We start from the raw sequence: 21114 nt of genomic DNA, 5'->3' as shown, positions 1-21114 counted from the left end.
TGGATGCACTTACTCACATCTTTGAATGAAAAGATGCACATTTTATTATTGTTAGTGCTGTAAAACTTCCATATATGACTCCTTCCTATACAATTCCTTCTAAGGAATCTTCAGAAAGGTTTCATTTTTAGACACAACTTGGCAGGTTTATCAACGTCAAATTCTGTCTTCATTCACAACCATGCAACTGGGCAGGGGGCGGGTGCAAGCAACACGACTGCTGAAGGGACTTGAACATAAGACCTATGGGGAGAGGCTGAGGGAGCTGGGGTTGTTAAGTGTAGAGAAGAGGAGGCTTAGAGGTGACCTCATCACTCTCTAGAACTACCTGCAGGGCAGTTCTAGCCAGGTGGGGATTGGTCTCTTCTCCCAGGCAGTCAGCAATAGGACAAGGGGCCATGGGCTTCAACTCTGCCAGGGGAAATTTAGGCTGGATATTAGAAAGAAATTATTTCCAGAGAGAGTGGTCAGGCATTGGAATGGCTGCCCAGGGAGGTGCTGGACTCGCCGTCCCTGGAGGTTTTTAAACTGAGATTGGACATGGCACTCAGTGCCATGATCTAGTCAATGGACTGGAGTTGGACCAAGGGTTGGACTTGATGATCTCTGAGGTCTTTTCCAACCCAGTCTCTTCTGTGTGATTCTCTGAAGGGAGGAGAAACAGAACTGTTCAAACCCAGATATTTCACCTGATTGTAAAATGTAACTTTCAGCAATTATAAAAGGTATAATATAGCTTCACAGTTGTGGATGATGGCTCCACAGTATGATAAAATAGAAATTAGAAAGAATAACATCTTGTGATCCAACGAAATAGAAACTATTGGGGCACAATGAAGGTAGAAGATGAGAATCGTATTTTCCTCACCCCATTTCCCAAGCTATTCTAGATCATCTGGAGCTAAAGGAGAATAGGAATTTTTAAAAGTTACTCCACACTCCTTTACTTGTATGTTTGTGGTATTGTAAAATAAAATCTTCCAAATGGAAGTTGGCTTGGAAGGAAATTTACTTAGAAATCCCATCTAAAATTAGAAGTATAAAAATAGCAAGAGGAGAAAACACAAACTTTTGCATGGTAAAAAAAAGCAAATCAGTTTTATGTTGAAATAAGGGAAATGTGAAGCTTAACATTTATTAGAGAAGCCCCTACTCCAGGGATCTTCACAAAACAGGTGTTTCTCCATCCACTTTACTCTTACTGAAGGGGCTCAGTTAAAACTCATCCCAGTAGGTAGCTCGGGAGGTGATGTAAGAACCATAAAATCAAATTCAGAGATAGTAGGAATCATTCCCTCTCTGTTTTCTGGGTGAATTAACACTTTGTCTCAGCATCACAAAAAACTCTCCTCATTTATACTCTCCTTTCTGTTCTAATTTTTCTTTTAGGTCAAGTGAAACTTTTCAGCCCAAAAAAAATGTATCATGTACTCAGGGGACTTTATCTCAACAAAACAGCTTGCAATTTTATTATTTTTAAAATAGTCCATGTAAAGTTAGGGCCAAAACAAAACAAAGGTGCATATTTGATGACTCAGCCATACCAAAGTTTGGCACAGATACATGGTAATGGTGGGAATTTCAAGGTAAAAGTTATTCTTGAAAGAAAAAGGTTGTTTTCTGGCACCCTCCATTCAGAGTCTCCAGTTGCTATTCCTGTGTGAGTAAAGGTGGTCTCCACTGTCTCTTCATTCCAGTTCCCCCATTTCATTCCATTTTGGGAAGAAATCACTGATGCTTACATCCAACGGTGAACTTCTTGGGGTTCAGAATAGATTCTGTATTATGAGCTTGGCAGAGACTGCTAGAATGTAATATCCCTCAAACGTTACCCCTTTCAACAATGCAAATAAAAGGTCATCTGCTAAGAACCAAAATTTGAAATTCTGGAATCAAAAATCCATAAATCAATATTTTTTTAGGGATGGGACATATCTGTAATACTGTAGAGGCACAACCATTTAAAAATGTGGTTCTGCTGCAACTCAGTGCGTTCACAGCAAAAAATGCTCATTGAATATATATAATCATGTTTTGTCTTAACACTTAGTTAATAAAGGTTCTTTATTTATACAATATATTTTAAGCCAAAATATCTAAAACCAGCAAAAGCATTTTGTACTCCCATTTAAAAATACTGTAGATGTTAATCAGCAAGATCAGTCGTATTTTAAACAAATTATTCATGCTGAATAGTTGACTGGTTTATGCCAATTTGACATTTTATTGAAATTACAAATACTTTGATGTTCAAAGACTTTGTAGGGCTTCTCCAGATGCTTATTGACCAAAAACATTCACAGTTGTTTGCTTATCTTTGTGTTGAATGTCCTCCACAATTAGTTGATCCTGGAATAAGAATAAAAGTACAAATTAAAAAAAAGGTTAGTAAGGTTAGTAAGACCAGAGTAAAGCTTTATTCATGTAAATTATTTTGGGACCTTATTCAAAGAAGAGAGAAAGTGAAAACTGTCAAGCATTAAAAATAAAACCTATGCATTTTGATGAGAATTTTTGTATAGCTTTTTATGAATCTAAATATGCTCCTTTGTATTTCTATTAAAAGATTAAATTTCTCTTCCTGTAAAAACATTTTTGCCATATCCCCATTTCAGTTACACAAGCGAATGTCCAAAGCATTGTTCTGCATATGAACTGCAATTCACTTATAAACATACAGCTCAAAGATGGGGTTTTTCACTTAATTTATTTATTATTTACCATTCTCCAGTAAATAAGTAATAAGCATATGTTATGCCGAATTTTTTTCAGGAAGTCTTAAATGCTGTTATTTTATAAAAATATACTTGCCTAAATGTTGTCTTTGCAGAATTCCAGGGATGGTGATTGGTTGTCTGGTTACCGATGGCTGTGGGGAAGGTGATGTAAATGTGTACAGCTGAGGGGTTCTGAATTCAGGAGGAGCCCATGATCCCCTTCTACTACTTTGTGATCCAGATGATGGTGTAGCTGAACATCCACTATGCGGTAGTCTTATCGGTGTGGATCTGTCAATGAAATTAATTCATAGATACGATTTGAGGCTACTTTCATAGTACAAGAGATTTCAAATCCGCTTCAATTCATAGTGCTAATATTTTAATACAAAGTGCTATAAATTTTTGTGTTCTACATGTTCCTTATCATATTTTTACTTCTTTAGGATTATTAAATATTTTAAAAAGCAGAAGGACAAAATAAATTATATAAGAATTGGAGATAGGGAAAAAAAAGCAGCAATATCTTTTTCTGTGTTTTGTAAATTTGTGCTAGAAATACATATTTGGCTTGATGATTATAGAGAACAAGAGTTTACTTTTTCTTTATGTTAAGAATTCTCACAACTTGAGACCTTTTCAACGTTTAGATTAAAACCTGAAACACCTGCTACATGCTGCATGAAGATGTTCAGGTTACTCAGAGAACAGCTGTTGTGTACATGTTTTGTTGTTATCTCTGATTTTTACAATTATAAAGCAGACAGTTTGTTGCACTTCTTTACTATAAAGTTACTGCTCTTTGTATGAAAGTACCATGGCTGTAGATGCCCACAGCTACAGGAACTCAAAGTATCTCTGCCTGCATTTGAAGAAAGTGATTTCAAAATAGAACCTTCCAACAATAACAAACACATTCCTATAGGTGACAGCTAGCCTGCACAATGACAGTTATTCAGATGTAGACTATAATCTTTAAATGTGCAGATTAATACAGGCCAGACAAGAGAAACTTCAGTCTCTCACAGGAGACAATAACATCTTGAAAAGGTATTTAATTACCTTGTTGATCCTGCTCTACTATTTTGACTTGACATAATTCCGGATGACTGAGAGCTTCTGTAAGACACACTACCTGTACAAATTGAATTTTTGAAAACAGAGTCAACATTAATTACCCATTTTACTTAAGAGAGAACTTTGGAAACAAAGATTAGTACTTCAGTTGCATTATTTGGGACAAATTCAGGATTGGTTTATTCAAGAATATAAATGGTGCACCATTACCGTAGACAATGACAGATAAGGAATTGGCTGACAAAGTAAAGTCACCATGTCAGTTGATAAAGGATTAAAATAGGCATAAAAATAATAATATGTTTTTACAGTTTTGCACAGATATTTGCTGAGGCATGAGTTGTCTTTCAGCCTCTTGCTGGAAGAAGATCCAGCAGAAGTGAGAGCTATGAAAAGTCCTCAGCAGCACTCCAACAGATGGTAAAGATGAAAAATTTTCTTTAGTCTCAATAGAGCTTGGCTGTCACAAAAACATGATATTGTACCATTCCTGCAAATTTTTATGAAGTTAAACACATATGTTTGTTTATTTCACCTTCTCTCATTTATTAGACTATTATTAGACTATCAAGATAGCTCTGCTGAGGTGCTCCAGTTCTTCAGCTGTGCTTTTTTTGCCTCATCAATCTCTGAGAAGGAAACTCTCTTTAGTGTACCATTAAATTATTGCTCCTACTTGCCCTTACTTTTGCAAATATGCTTTGATTCATTCAGCTTTGACCACTACAAAACTTTATGGGTTGATTCTGAAATGTGCTGAATACATAAGTGTTCTACATATAATTTTACTATCCAATTAAAGATCTATTTATATTTAGACAATAAAAACCAGTTAACCTCAACTCTCACTATCTCGTTATCCATAAATTTATGGGCAAGCATGCATTTAGGAAGTATCTGAAAATATAAATAATATACAACATAAGAAAACAATTCTTGTTCCTTCATTGCAATTTCATTTGTCTCTGTTTTGGGATGTTTACATCATGTACAAATAAGAGTGCTAAAAGCTCCATATGCATTAGAGATGGATTCTATTAACTGCTGAAGCCAGTGGAAAGTCTGCCTGAGAATGGGCTGTTACAGAAACATTCTGAGTGTAAAACCAACAACACGAGGGACATTTTTAACATGACATTATGGACAATGTTAATCTCTGGTATTTATAAGCAAAGTATGAAGGTTAATAGAAGGTCAACAACATATATTGCAAGTATGCTTGTTCTATTCAACCATACACATCATTACAGTATTTCCTTTGCAACTGTTGATTATGATTGCTCAGCAAAAATCATTGTGGTTACAGGTAATTATTCACAGAACAGAGTAGGTCAGTACTCAGGCAACTTATTTCATTCTTCATTTTTAACCATTTCCCATCTGCTGGATTGATGTCTACATTATAAATTCCTTATACCTCAAAACTTGAAGTTTGTTCAGTAAATTTGCTCATGTATGGATTTAAATTTATCAATCCTCTTAAGATAATGCAAATATTATCCAGCTACGAACTGTATTTTTACTCACCCATGCGTCCATCTCGTGGTGGAGTTATTAATGATAATCTTGTCGGACCAGTTGGTGTATCAGGCTAAAGGAATGGCAATGTATTAATTACAGTGTAGTAAGTGTCTTAATTATTAAAGTATTTTAAGCAACGGTGTTACATTTTTTGAGCCTTCAGTTTTCTGGCGCTCTCCGCTGGCGGTTTTGTTCATAGGACTAAGATGTAAAGCCTCAGAATGAAGTTACCATTTTTTTTAGAGATTTACAGCATGGGAAAGTAGATGTATCTTAGTTTTATTGAAAGAAGTTGTCTCTGTCACATTCAGATTAGAAAAATACTGGGTACTTACATCAGTTTCCTAATCAGAATACTAATACAGTGGAAAGCTCCTGCCTTTATTTTCATATTGGAGATGTCATTCAAAGCTTGCAATTCCTTATTCAAATGTCAAGTTCTGAAACTGCTTTCAGATCATTGATTTCTACACCTGTATTTTCTTAACATGTGAAGATACTATACGTACATTGATGCCCCTGAGCATCGGCAAAAGCAAGATCACCTAGTCAAGCAGCAAACAAAACTGTTGATGAAAGATGAAAAATAGTTCTTGGTTTGATTTGTGGCTTATAAGAAACTTTCATCCATCCTAAATGAGATTTCAGGAGTGTTTTGAAAAACAGTGTAATGTGAAGTTGAGTGCCAAGTGATTCACCTTCACCATTCAAATGCAACGACAGCATTTACATCCCACCTGATCCTCTGAAATTCCCTTTATGGCCAAGGCAGAGAAACAAGAATGAAACCAATAAGTGTCCTTCAGAATGAGATGAATCGCAAATACTAATCCATAGGTTATATCCATGGATGTAGTTCTATCTATGGATATAACCAATTATAGGTTATAAAGGAAACCATGAGATGACACCATAGATCTGCACTGCAGACCTGGTGAAGGTCGAAATCTTACATATATTTCCATTTCTTAATATACTAGAACTTAAATTTAATTGCAACTCTTAGTTTCATACATTAGCTGCAATCATTTTGGAAACAGTTACAATATTTTTATAGTATAAACATAGTGAGATTTCAAGAATTTGCCATTTAGTTCAGCATCAGAAGCTTAAAAGCCTGTATATGGCATGTGGAGAATATAATTCCAGAAAACAATGTTGTGATTTATTTCCCTTTGGTTCCTTTTTGGGCAGCATCTGACTTCTACTAAGCATCAAGCATAGCTAAAATCAGCTGTTTTAAAGTGGGATAAGGGCAGGGCAAATCCTATCTTTGCAGTATTAACAGAGTAGGAGAAATCAAAAGCATATATATGTATAAATATACATATATAAAAACATATATACAAAAAATCCACTTACTTTCCTCATTGGTGATGGTACAGGATCAATCTCCATTGGCTCCATTCTTACAACAAAGGTCAAAATAAGTATGAAATTGTAATAAAAATAACAAATTCATTATAATGTTAAAATTACATTATATCCTTCATGTTAAATTTGACTATTAATGGAAAAGCCTAATACATAATGAATACATATATAACTATTAAGGACTTGTTCCAAAACCCACTAGCAGTAAGAAAAGTCTATTAATTGATTCTGAGCTTTGCTTTAGACATTTACAGACAAATTTATTTTATGATTAGCATTGTTGTTCTCCTATTCAACTCAGAATAAATACATATATTTATATATTTGTTACTTGTCTCCACAACAACGGCATCTGAAATTTTACTTTCTATAAAAAATAAAGTCACAGTCTTTTAGCTTGAGCAAGCTGTATGTGCAATTTATGTAAAAATTAATGAGACCTACTGGAGTTCACCCCATCTAACTTTAGTCAACTACAGTATATATATAGGTGCCTGTAGAAATCATATATTTTTCTCCCTGCAGTCAATGGGAATAGCTCCTCACTAATTAATCTATCTGTCTGCCTGTCTATCTATCTATCTGTCTATCCAGAAAGTCTTTAGAATAAGGAGCATAATGCCTTAGAATTTTTTCCAGTGAGTACAAAGTCAGTCTATACTGGTATTAATAGTTATTAGGTACAGTTGGATACATAAGACCCTCCCTGGTTCTTTTTTATTTACATACTTTGCAGAAACAAAACACGAAATTAGAAAATATACTCATTTTAAACTCACAAAACAAAAAAAAAAGCTTTGTGTATGAAATATCAGTATGTTGTCATTGTTAAGATTTTCATTGAAAACTAACAGATTTGTACCTACATTTCAGAAGTGGAAGGATGACTAGGATGAAGAGAATATGAAGAATAACCATTCTGTTTTCTTGAAGGAACTAAAGTCATTAATAAATTTAATATTAGAACATAGCTATATCCAGTGATACGTGTTCCATAGCTAGCATCTTAAACCAACACTTCTTACTGGAATGTGGGTTTCTGCTTGTACTGGACAATGGTAGTTGTGGAGTTTGTTCAGGAGGTTTCATGCTAAAGGGAAAACGGAAGAAACAACAGATATGAATTGAAAGCTGGTTTGATTAGTTCATTTGTCTAACTGGTCAATAAAGAATAAAATAAAGTATATTATCTATCAATAGCTGGTGTTAACTTGACACTATTTGCCATGAAGCAAAATAACAATCTATTTGATAAGCTATTAACTTCTCTATATTGTAATGTCTGTATCAGTCATTACACACTCAACAGTCTCAATTTAGGATAACATTATGGCAAAGTACTTTATGAAAAAACAGATGTTAAAATACAACTGTCGACTACAATTCAGTCAAAAATCTTCATTTTGATGCATACATTTCCCAAACTGTAAAAAATATCATTATCAAAGGAAATGTTGGCATATTTATGCAATTCACCAACAGCGATGTAAAACTGGTATCTTTGCCAAGAACCATAAATAGGAGGAATGTGTCTACTAGGCATGTAAGGAGAAGCCCTGGGTCACACTCTCTTGGTAGAACTCTTAAAATCCGAAATTCACTAAGAATCTCTGTATCTGGTATAGGCAAGATGTTATTTATTTGAGATGTAGACAAGGAAAAGGAGGCAGTGGGTAAAAATATATAAACTATGATAATCCACCAGACACGTAGTTTCCTTTATACTGTTTTTCTTTCAGTTACATTACACCAAGCAGCAGAAGAGAGAATAATACAGTATTATGTGTATGTCAGAGTCAAAAGAAAGTCTATACTGAAAAAACACATAAAAGGAATAAAGATAAATAAAATTTTGCAATTAAATTGCTGGCTTTATAGACTGGCTTATTAAGGAGATTTCATCATGGTTGAACACTGGTATTCATAAAGGGACGTTTATAAAGGGCTTCTCTCAAAAATATGGATCTATAGGGAGAAGTACATGGTAACTATAAGTACTCTTCATACCCATATTCTCTAAAAGGGAAAAGCAGACAAAGCCTGGTAGGGTTTTTTTCCCAGTAGTTTTCAAAATCTTAGAAAATGGGAAGGATATAATAGGACAGAAAAATAAATGTTATATGGAAAATCATATAATTTTACCATAGGTGAATCACTGTAGATTAATCTGATATTTTTTGTTTTATCTTCTGCTAAGCAGACTTTTTAAACAGTAGTAATATAGTATAATACATTTTTTCTGTGTTCGTTCAATTTAAACATTAGAGTGCTGTACAGGCCACAGGATATAAGAGCAATTAATTCAGATAAGTATAGCATAAATAATTTTTAAAGGGAAACAACAAAAAAGGGTGAAGAGAATGCAAAAAATATTATTAGTCACATCCCCTTCAGTTTAGACTTGCAACAGATCCTGTTCAATCTACTCCCTGATGACTCAGGGATAGCTCACAGCTTGTGAAATCTGAAGACAGAAAGTTCTCAAGACAGAAAGTTATATCGATCTTGAGAACCATATAATGATTTTTTTAAAATGTGATCTTTTCAAGCAAATAATTTAAATAAAATTTAATTAAATGAAAACTAATAGCACACAGTGCACCTAGGGGTCAATAAGAAATTTGGGTTTAAGTTGGAAAAAAGATTAAAAGATTAAGGTGTATCAGTCAATGTGTGGAGGGATAATGATGGGCAACCTTTTGATTTTGATGCATTTTTGAGAAAAGACTAAATTGAGATAATTCAAGAAGTTGAATTTAACTAGAAACAGATAAGATGAGAATCATGTTACAAAACTCTCCCAGTTTTGCCAATGGGCTAGGAAAGAGATCATAGTACTTTCCACGCTGATGCTGGGAAGCCAAAAAACACTAACATGTTCATGTAAATGCAAATAAAAATTTTAAAACTTAATATCTATATGGCAGAGATGGCTAAAAGTTCATATATAAGGTAATTACTGTCTTGAATTTAAAATTAAAAGGATTTTTTTCCTGGCAGGCTTGATTAATGTGAATAAAATTGACCTTATGACAGAAATCGCTGTTCATTTATTTCTGTAAAAATATGCTTCTTCTACGCATTAAAGACAATATATGAGAAAAGCACACAAAGCATGGCTTTTAAATTGTTTTATCAATTAAAATTACTGTTGTCTCATTACAAAGACTATTTGTCATTTACTTCTGCTGCATCAAGCCTCTTACCGTTGCATCTGATGAAGTTGTTGAGTTACCTCCTTGAGAGATTCTTCCAACTTCATTGTCTGTGAGATAATCATAGATTTAAACAAAATCTATTTGTATGATAGACAACTTCATTTTTATACAACTAGTATTCTAAAGTGTTGAAAGGCTATTTTCTATTGGTTTTAATCTTAGATATCATTGCTATTCCAGATTTATTGGGGCAAGACTATAGCTGTTGTATGGACCCATTAAACAGTCAGTTTGAAAAATATATGCTGATTTTTGGCAGTTACAGACTTAGTTTGATCATCTTTTGTTAAGTGTGCTGGTAGTATTGGATAAAAAAATACTAAGAAAAGTGCTTAAAATAGTTTAATTTTTTCGTCTGTTTTTCCATAGCTGGTATAAATCTTCTGATGCATTTAACATGGAATTATCTGGCAAAGATACCAACAACTGTACAAAATACCAAATACTGTGTTCCCATATTGCACATTTCAGATTCAAAATTTATTCAGTTCTTTGCAGTACCCATTTGTAACAGGCTTACATGAAGAGTATTTCCTATTATGTTATGGACACAACCAAAAATCTCCATTAAAGAATGTTATGAGCTTGCAGAATTGAAGAACATTGAGGTCAAGAACACTAGGTCAGCTTCCTAGTATGTGCATTTTTTAGTCTTTCATTCCATTAGCATATATTATATTTTATGAAGGATATAAAAATTTACTCAATAGCATCAATCTGCATCTGTATTTTGTCCTTAATTTCCGTTGTGTGACCTTAGTCTTCCATTACTTCATGCTATTCATATTTTGATTTGAAGAGAAATTATTAATTTTCTTGTTAACTTTTCGTGCTTCTCCTCACAATATTATTTGAATTCTTTAATAACGTCACCTGATATACCTTTGTAAAGTCATATTGTCAGTGGGAGATATTATGCTATTTTGGCAGATGTGAAACTCTGCAAAACATGTTAAAGACAAAATCTAATTTACATGAGATTGGGATTTTTTTTTATTCTTGTCTTCTCTTCCTAATGAGAGCTGGGCTTGAGTAAGAAAATGACCAGTACAGACGGCAGGAACAATGTACTGTTACCTATTACCCTGTCACTCTATAGGACTGAATCATTTCAAGACCAAAATGCCTTACAGAAGCTGAATAACTATTTGGTTGTCAATATCTTTGGGTCCTAACACAACACAGGGTCTAGACTTGCCAGGAATACGGACAACATGTGCCCACACTACACACCATGATCTGCATCCTGGGATCTCTGTAACGCACAGAAACAGCAACAAACAAGATTTTATCAAGGTCATGAGAGCTGTTGGTTGACAGTGACAAGGATGACATACTAAAAATAAGAAAGGGTACCACAAACTAGAGAGCTAAGTGTGAAAACCTGGTTGGGAAGTTCCTTATGCAGTACTCTGCCTTTCCCAAAGGCCAAGACCTGCAGAGTGGAGAGCGGCAGGAAGCAGCACTTGTATCAAAGGGTAGGTTTGTGCTTCCTCACCTCCCTGGAGGTGTTGCCGTTTGCCAAACTGTTTATACCATAAATGATTCTTGCTCCATCCTTTTTCCACTCACCTTCAACAAGAAAACCACCCAAAACAGTGTGCCATTGAAATAGCACCGAACTAAATCTTTAGCTGTTTCAGTACTGTCACCTAAACACCTTCCTCAGGTCACATACTTTACAACCACTGTTAAATGAACATCTCAAGAGTAAATAACTTAGTAACTTACCGACGAAAAATGCCAAAACTCTGCCCAGATTCTTTGGAGATAATATTTCAATTTATGCAAAATTCTATGAAGAGCTTTATTTTACTTACAGTTTCAGTTTTACCATCCAGAGTTATTACAATAAATTAGAAGGGGGCATAAAATCAGAATTCCTCCTAGGCCTGGCTTTGAAGGCAGAAGGACAGGACCTTGAAAGATCTACCCACTCCCCAGTACACTAGGACTGATCCCAAAATGCAGTCATGGAAAACAGGGGAGAATGGGCCACAGGGAACTCAAGTTTCCAAGTTGTTCTATCCATGAGAACCAAATCAGATGCTCTCTTCACACATAAAACAGCCATTTGAGCAGCTCTGTGAGCTTACATCTGTCATTTCATACATAGGGCACCTACTGATGGGTTGATTCACCAGTATCGCCAAGTAGCTTTAAGTGATATACCTGGCCATGTCCTTGGAAATGAATGAAACAGTCAACTATCTTATAAAATATTTAGAAGTAGCAGAGAGATGAAAGAAAGAAATTTTCTTTCCAGCCTACAAAGGAAGAGGCATAGTCACAAATTCAGCACCTATTTTCCACAGAATAGTTAGTTCTATCCCCCTTCTTATTGAGTTATCTCTAATTCAGGGTACTGGCCATTTGCCTTGTTCTCCACTTGGTTTCCCATTTAGTTTGTCAGCCCCAGTCTTCTTTTCCTCTGGGTTTATTATCTGAGTACCAATCTCTCCACACCTCTTCCACTTTCTCCTCCAGACAGTGAACTGATCTATTCTCTCCTTGTCCATCGACTTTCCATTTAGTCTTGGTCACCCCACAACTAAAATACATTTTATTAAATAATAGTAACCATAATTAATAAAGTCCTCACAGATTTTAAACAATTAAAACCTGGTATCTATAATGACAGAAATGAGGCAATACTGAAAAATTGTTTTAAGTATTCCAATGGAAGTTGAACGTAGTTTTTAAAAACAAAATGAAGTAGAAAGGTAAACATAAGCAATAAAAATAAGAAAATCACAATTATAGTTACCTTTTGTCTGTGGTATGCTAATAAATGTTTACGATGTTTTTCTTGAAATTCTGCAACCTAAAAAATAAATACAGTTATGTCAAGTTTCACTTGATTATGTTTATACAACCACAGGAAAAAAAAAAAAGTGATGGAGAAAAACTTTCAGAGTATTAAAATTTTTCTATATTTTAATAAGTAATTAATATATCTTCTTCAATTCTTCTTCAACAAAACATTCAAAGTTATTAGCACTGATAGAGAAAGCCTTATGAAGTTTATTTAATCTAGTATGACCTACCCTAGAGTCGGTAGATTTATTTTGTTGAATTTATATTTTAACACTGCATTTAAGAACAAGGTAAAGACATTGGAAAACCAGTTTTGCTGCAGTGTTTCTTATTCATTAGTGCTAGGCAAACACATAAAATTAATGGCAACATAAAAAGTTATGTGTCTTACTGGCAATTATAACTTGCCTTGTAAAAATATCCTGATAATTAAAAAATAATTGTTAGACACTCTGGTGGTGTGTAAGCACCTCTTGTGTCCAAATGAGGATCATAAACCCCGACAGGTTGAAAGTAAAAATATACAGTGCAGGCAAGACAAGAGCTTGAGGGACAAATTACAAGAGGTAATAACTTAGTAATAAATCTTTCTTCTCATGTGTAAGAAAGCTGCCAAGAAAATGTGTAGGGATAGAGACAACCAAGAGAAACACTCAGAGAAGATGAACCCATGGTGGAGGATCTAATTGAAATGGTTACTTTTCATTTGCTGTAGAGGAGCCTGGGAGGTTCCCATTGGATACTGATCAAAGGATCAGAAGCGTTTCAGAAGAACTGATGGAATAATGAGGCACTCCAAAAGTAACAGCTTTGAGCTGCCTCCCACCACACAGAAATGAGGTCTTGGCTCTATAAAGGAGAAATCTATGGAAATGTCAATTCAGTGCTCAGCATCAGTCAAAAAAGGAAAATTATATCTTAGAAGTGGTAAAAAATGCAGAACTGCCTTGGGATCTTTTGCTTTTCAGGAATTAGATTACTCTTATTTTTAATAAAGACCAGCCTTTGAGATCAGGGATCTTTGTTAACTTGCTCACTTTGGTTAAAAGAAAACCAAATAAAGTAAAAGAGAGAGAAAGTACATTCAGCTCAGGGCTTTAGCTCAGGTTTTCACTGTGTAACTTTTTATTGCTATAATTAGGGCATGCTATTTGGACACATTTGAGGTTCTGGTAGATGTAATGTTTCATTGCATGGCATTGAAAGTGATTTTACATCATCAAAATAGCCAGACTAGGAGTCCTCAGAGAGAATTTGAAAACATAAGCAGGGACCATGCTGAATAATTTATGCTTTCTTAAGAACTTTGAAACTGTGGAATTAAGGAAGTGAAGACAGTAATGAGCATACATTCATTTTCAAACATTCATTCATGTATTTTTCCCATTTATATAAAACTCAGTAGAAGTTGCTATTTTATAGAGTTAAAAAGTTTTAAGGCAGATTCACCTGTGTTATTTCTTTTGCGTATTTCTTGCATAACGTATCTATTCCCATGAACAGTGATTGAATTTCAGGACTTGTCTACCAAGAAAAGAAAGTATACCAAGGTTAGCATTTTTATTTGCAAGTTACATTAAATAAAGCATTTTATGAAGTGTTCTTTAAATTGATTGATGCATATAAATAAAAAATGCACAGATGAAGAGTAGGATGATTCTTCAGAAACTGAAAACAAGCCCAGTTTTATTTTGTGTCCTTAATAACCATCTGCAAAGCTTTGTGCTTTTGTTTAAATACATTACACACATTTATACTTTGCGTAACTAAGACAATAACAACTTCCAGAGGATGTTCAGGGGAGATGCTGTGGTCCCCTAGAGGAGGCATTGCCTTCAGACCAGCAGCCAGGTTTCTGGCAGTCCCTTTCTGGCCTTTGTGGTTCTCACCACGCCCAGACACATGGATGCATCCTATAATCAGTTTTGTTTCAAAGTCCTTTTCTGGAATGGTTCCAATGCCAACTGGGATCCCTTTATCTCTCCTGACTGTTGGGCAGCAAAATGCTATCCCAGCATAATGAAAGAGCTATTAATGGTAGCTGAATTTTGCAATTATTTTGTGACTGAGACTTTTAATCAGAGACCATGATGTGACCTCACAAACAGCCATCTGTGTTTTTAGAAAATGCTGAGTAAGTGCTCTGTGCCTAAGCTATCACTGCAATAAAGATATATTTATTATTTATAGTGAGAAAGAAATGCTACAAACTGTAAAGCGAATTTCAGAATAATAGTGACATTTTGACATCTATCCAAACCTACAAAGCAATGTAGAGATCTTAGTTAAGTGCTACTTTTATCCAGAATACATGTATTCCTCATTTATTCGTAAGAAAAAACAAACAAAAGATAACCCCAAAATAGTCACACTAGTTATAGCACTAAGCTAAAATTGTTGTATTACTAACAGTGATCACATTTCAATCATCTTCTACTGTAAGAGTAAACATCTTTTAAAAATGAAGAATCTAGCCAAAAAAACATGACACATACCTGTAAACTGTAAACTATAAGGTTCTCTTTGACAAATTGTGATTGTATAATGGAAGGTAGATTTACAACCAGCCAATAGCTGAATAAAAAAGCAAAACCAATCCCAACATATTTAGATAATAAAAGAAAAAAAAATTGTCCTTCATGTAAGGAACCACCTTTCAAAATCCAATCAAAAAGAACTTAAATTGTTGCAGGCAAAATGTAAATTAATCCCAAAAGCACTAAAGAATCTCTAAAAGTTTAAAAATTTGAAAAATTAGAGAAAGGTGAATTATTGAAAGAAATAGGAAGTAGACCACCTGTGAATGAAGTAACAGTTTTCTAGGCTACTAAGAAAATGAAAGATAAGTACAAACACTTTTCAAGGAAAAATCTTGCATTGAAATCAAAAAGCTTTGCTACATTTGGAAATGCACAAACACATAGACACTATTTTTACCTACTCCGAAACCAGCATAACACTAGTATGAAATCAAATATCTAAGACTAAATAACAGCTGCCTTTGTCAAACCTATTTTCTATGTATAATTATATTCTATATTTTAATAATAAGAGAGAACTGAGTCTCATATGTATGAAAAACAACTACATAAGGAACTAAATTAATAACAGATTTGTATCTTTATTTCCCCATTTTCTGACATCAGCTGCTCCAATGTCCTGTACAGAAACTCATCCGAGCAAAGATGAGCTGAGATTTGGTTACCGTAGAGTTGTTTGTGTGCTTGCCAAATGCCCTTCTGGTTATCAATGGGCTGTTCTTGCATTTCCCAACACCATGGGATCTAAATTGCTTTTCTTTGCTTCCCCCAGCTATTCCTTTTTATAGAACTCGCAGGAGGAAATTAATTGTATTTGAGACTTCCTCTGCTCTTTTGAATTTAGTTGACGTTAGCCAAAGCATTCACAGGGTGAACTGGCAGACTGAGAAAGAGAAAAGCAGATAGACACCACAGGCTGATCCATGTACAGTATTTAAGTAAAGAAAATACAAACAAGACATTAAAATTTAATCTAGAAAAAATAACATATACATAAAAATACGTTTGGAATCTTTACAATGTACCCATAGGAGGCAAGCTCTAGAAACCTATTTAGGGTCCTAACAAAGCCATGACCTTGGATTAAGAATTTATAAGATCTCAGAACAATAAAAACCAACCAGCTTCATTGCCCATTTGAAAACTCTTTAAAATAAAGGTTTGTTGAACACTATTTGTATTTCATCTGTTGCATGGAGGAGTAGCAGATGTTAACATGATATTCTGAAATAATGAACAGCGATATTCTGATTTATCATAGCACTTAAGCATCCTCTGGGAAAAAGCAAGTGAGGATCGTGAGACACAGAAGGAAGATATAAAGGTGACAAGCATACATTACTGTAAAGATGAGAATATTTAATGTGTAGATGTTGATTGCCCCAACATACAATTTAATGAGGAGTTTTAACACATTTATAGGACCTTCTACTCATTGGGAATTCTTCCACAGCATCAAGCTCATAAAGGTTACCAGGTATATTTCCACTCAGGTTCCTGAATTATAGAGCCATGACTTTTTTATATGCATATTTAATTATCATTCCAATCATTTTATCTGTTCTTAATCAAGGCTAAGCAATCATCATTAATGTCTTTTTTTAAAGAATATGGTAATTTGCTTCCTTCCACTCCTCCAGAGCAGTGGCAGATTCTAATGAAACATCTAATATTTTTGTTAGTACTCCAATCACTGCATTTTTAAATTCCTTCTGTATTTTTGAAGCAAAGTGTCAAATTCTGTTCAAATGTTGTTATTTCAGACTGATCTAACTTCAAAATTAGCCTTGTTTTGAGCAAGGTGTTGGACAAGATGACGTCCAGAGGTCCCTGACAATTTGAATTGTTCTTGTAGCCAGGGTAGGCTCATATTGAAAGCTTATTAAAATACCTCCTTTAGAAATTTCATGAGAAGCTTATATTTTGGTTTTATTTTATTACTGTGTGCATTGTTTCTTTGTATTATGTTTGCATTCTGTTGTTTCAATGTATTTTTTTGGTATTTTCTTCACCCTGCTTCAGTTTTGCGAGATTCTGTCTTTACAAATACAAAATATAGTGTAACAGTTTCTTACTTTTTTGTATGCAGTATGTAGAGGTAGAGATTTTTATATTTAGATATACATCATCTCAGTTTTAAACACATCTAGAGAAATCGTGCCCTCCTTCAAGGTCACCACTTCAGAGTTAGTCCCAAATTGTCCTCTATTTTGCATACATTATTATTTTATAGCCTTGTAGGACTTTATGTGTTAGATGTATTGAATGCTCCTAGTATTTTTATCGTTGTAAGTCAAGCTTGTCTCACAGGTAGGCATCAGTCTAGGAAAATATAAATGTTTTCACAACCCATTTATGTAATCAGCTAAGGAGAAGAAGGTTCGTGGGAGAAACAGGAAAATTAAATCTTTCTAATGATTTCTCAAGAAAGGGACTCAGAAGCTGCTCATTCTCTAGTGAATAACAAGAATTCCTAACAATATTTTAGATCCTTTCTTAATCACATAGTCATGAGGAAAATAGCTAAGCTTAAGAGCAAACGGACAGATAAACCAAATACACTTGAAAATATTGATGCACCACCATGCAGTTTTTCAATTCAATTCATTACATGAAATAATCCATTACAGTCCAGTTTCCATGATGTACAAATGCTGAAGTTAATAAATACCACACTTTGAAAGTAGTCCCTGATGTTACACAGTAGCCAGTCATATTTCTTGAAAAGACTGGAGTGATCTACAGTTCAATCTAAATCTGGAAACATAAAGAGTTTCTGTAGGCTTTTATTGCAAGAAATCCATAAAAATAAAAGGTGCATAGTGCAGAAGTATCTAAGTTACCTATCATCAGCAAATACTCATGTCACAGTTGGCAAACAAAATGGAAGTATGTTTTAATGTAAATAATGTAGCTGTTAAATAAACTATAGATTGATGTAATACAATAACAAAGCTCCATTTACCTGTTTTGAGAGGAATAATGTACGACAAGGAGTTCTGCAGATCAAACATTCATCTTTTTTGCCTGTAAGGTAGAGACACAGTTAAAATATACATTAAATTCAAGAGATCTTGGATACATTTTTTAATAGAATTTGGTGCCTAAACCTTTGTTTGGAGCTTGTGGAAGGAATGTGAAGTTTAAACAAGAAATGCAAATAAACATGAATACAGAATTTTATTCTATAAGCATTACACACAGTTGCACAGGGAAAATGCATGTGACTATCATCAGATCTTACTGCAAATAAGGATTCATGTAAATGATTTTATGAATATCATTAGTGTCACTGAATGCAGGTGACTTTTAGTTCCTCTGATTTAAATAGGAGTACTTTCTTGGTTTAATTAAATGTATGCTTAAATGCACTAATGAGTTAGATATATGACTTTTTAGATTGGGGCCTAGTCTGGCTTTCTTGATAAAATATATGAAATCTTAACTTCAAAGAATTAATAATCCTACCTCGTGAAAAATTCATCACATCACTTTCTAGAACTTGATCATTTCTTAAAATGTACCTTTGATTATTTGCAAACATAGTAGCAAATATTTCTAGTAGATGCATATGACTACAATATTAGTAACAGGTCATTTTAATAGCTACTTTTTTTCTAAGGGTTCTAAGGTTCAATGTTTATCAACAGCTTTAAAGAGAAAATACATTTTAAGCCTGATATCATCATCATTATTTAATTAACAGCAAAAAACATATCATGTGTCAGGATTTTTTCTGCCAAACAATATTAACAGCAGAAAGGAAAGTTGTTGTTCAGCTTCTAGGAGCCTGCAAGTTGTATTTAGACAATGCATTTTATGACTCTCTCTCCTCAACAGCAACCTTATGAAAACTTTTAGTCAAAAGTTTTTAATGCTGAAATACTGATTGATCATTGATTTTGTGAGGCCTTACAAAGACCAAGGCAATTAGCATGACCTAAAGGGAAAAAAAAAACATTGATATTTGGCTGTTATTTTTTTCTTTTGAGAAGCTACTTCCCTACTCTGCTATCTTTTCCACAGATGATTCTAAGCACATCACAGGAGCCCCAGAATACGACTCAGGAATTACATACAACACACAGGAGGTTCACAACATCACCTCTAGTCCTCCTAATGCTGCTGAATTTCTTCTAGAGTTTCATCAACAATACTGACATTTAAAATGTCTTCGGACTCTTAGCAAAACCTGCCCTAAACAAATCTTGTGTTTTCCAAACTGATATTTCACTAAGGAAAAAGCATGTCCCTTCCAAACTTGGACAGAACAGAATGCCATCTGATTTTTTCTACGATGTAACCATGGATTCTAAGCACTCAGACCCAACTTTTATTAAAGCCTGGAGTTTTCTGTCCCTAAGCCTTGCTCTCAGAGCCCCTTGTTCCAGCCACATTCAGCTGGACACACATAGAGGTGGTTTTTCCTATTTAAAGAAAATCAATAGCAAGAACTGACAGGTTTATCAAGAAGATAAAGAAACGTTCAGGCCTTTCTTTGTTCCACAGAAATGGTAATGTTTAAGGTAAATGTGTACACGCCAGAGCTGCCTGGCCTGCTGGCACAGAGGGCTGGGCCACCAGCTGCCATTACCTTTCTGGAGGCAGATCTCACAGATAACATGGCCGCAGCTCGTGAGGCTGAAACGCGGGGTGGGCTTATGCGGCTCGCACAAGCAAACGTTGCAAAAGACCTGGAAGGCCATGGGCAGAGGGGCCTGGCAGGGAGCAGGAGGCTGAGGAAGATGCCGACTCCTGGGGTGAGACCTACAGGGCTCCTGCCGCCATGTTCCTTCGCTCTGAGGTGAGGGGTGGTTGTTCTCCTCCCCCCACCGGGGGGGCCGATGCAAGCAGAGTTTAACCCCCACACCCTAAAAAAAAAAGCTTTTTCTGGCCGCTCTATCAAACTGGACAGGGTGTCCACACGGGGGATCCCCTCTGAGAGGTTTCCCCACACGTGGGTCACTGAGCTGCACCCGTCCTCCTCACAGGGGTGGCCATGGAGCCGGGGCCGCCATCCAGGCAGCAGGTGTGTGGAGAACAGCAGGGGCTTTTCACCCTTCTAAAGGCAGGAGTCTGGGAAGGTTGTTAATTCACCATCCAAGGTTTGTTGTTGCTTCTTTTGGTGGAGAAAAAAGTACAAAGCGAGGAGTCTGGATTTTCATTTTTCGTATTGAAGAAAAAAAATGCTAATTTCCCCTGATTAAAATTTTAAGAGAGAATTCCCTCACAGACTTGCTGTGCAGGCTGTAGCTCTGAGTGTGACAGAACCACAGACTGCATAGGAGGAACCCATGGCTTTTAACTTCATAAAAACTGCTGCCCCTAAAGTGCTTCCCAAAGAGCTATGATTCAGCTTCTGCTTTATAGAGTTAATTAAAAATCTTGAAGGAGACTGAAAACATTTCATCAAAGCAAAGATATTTAATTATTATTATTATAGATAAAGAATGAAGGGCTCTTAAGCTCTATTCAAGGCTTCAAGTCTCAGTGCTGGTTTGAGTATAGACCTAATTAATACAAAGAAACATAATCAGCTCCTTTATAAATTCTGACATGGAACCTGCCTTTTTGGTTTAAAAGCGTAAGTGTATTGGGAGATAAGTTTGTCATTGGGATGTAGTTAGGAGCCTTACGCTAAATATCAGCTACAGTCTGAATCGCAACCTTGAGGCAACACTTTATTAAATTTCCTTCCAGGATTTCATATACCATATGGTTGGAACACATCTTTCCTTGTTTCTTACCACCAAAGATTTTATTACAAGACATGTTGTGAGTGCTCTGTAAAAGTGAATTTAATAACATTTATTTACTGGACATTTCAAGTGACAATTTTAAAGTCACAGA

General features: G+C 35.0%; 1 protein-coding gene across 1 annotated transcript; it reads right to left on the bottom strand.

The window, feature by feature from the left end:
* Window positions 1–2311: 2311 nt before the first annotated feature.
* On the bottom strand, window positions 2312–19970 carry RNF212 (ring finger protein 212; the record flags this gene model as incomplete). Its single annotated transcript, XM_080343415.1, has 12 exons — window positions 2312–2349; window positions 2812–3008; window positions 3780–3848; window positions 5318–5385; window positions 6678–6723; window positions 7556–7625; window positions 7715–7779; window positions 9896–9954; window positions 12675–12731; window positions 14174–14248; window positions 18230–18291; window positions 19859–19970. The coding sequence occupies 12 exons, from the start codon at window positions 19968–19970 to the stop codon at window positions 2312–2314; spliced, it is 918 nt and encodes a 305-aa protein (XP_080199541.1).
* Window positions 19971–21114: the final 1144 nt, after the last annotated feature.

Source organism: Nesoenas mayeri (genome assembly GCF_963082525.1).
Source record: "Nesoenas mayeri genome assembly, chromosome: 4".
In the NCBI taxonomy this organism is placed as follows: Eukaryota; Metazoa; Chordata; class Aves; order Columbiformes; family Columbidae; genus Nesoenas; species Nesoenas mayeri.
This window is presented reverse-complemented; position numbering and strand designations above follow the sequence as displayed.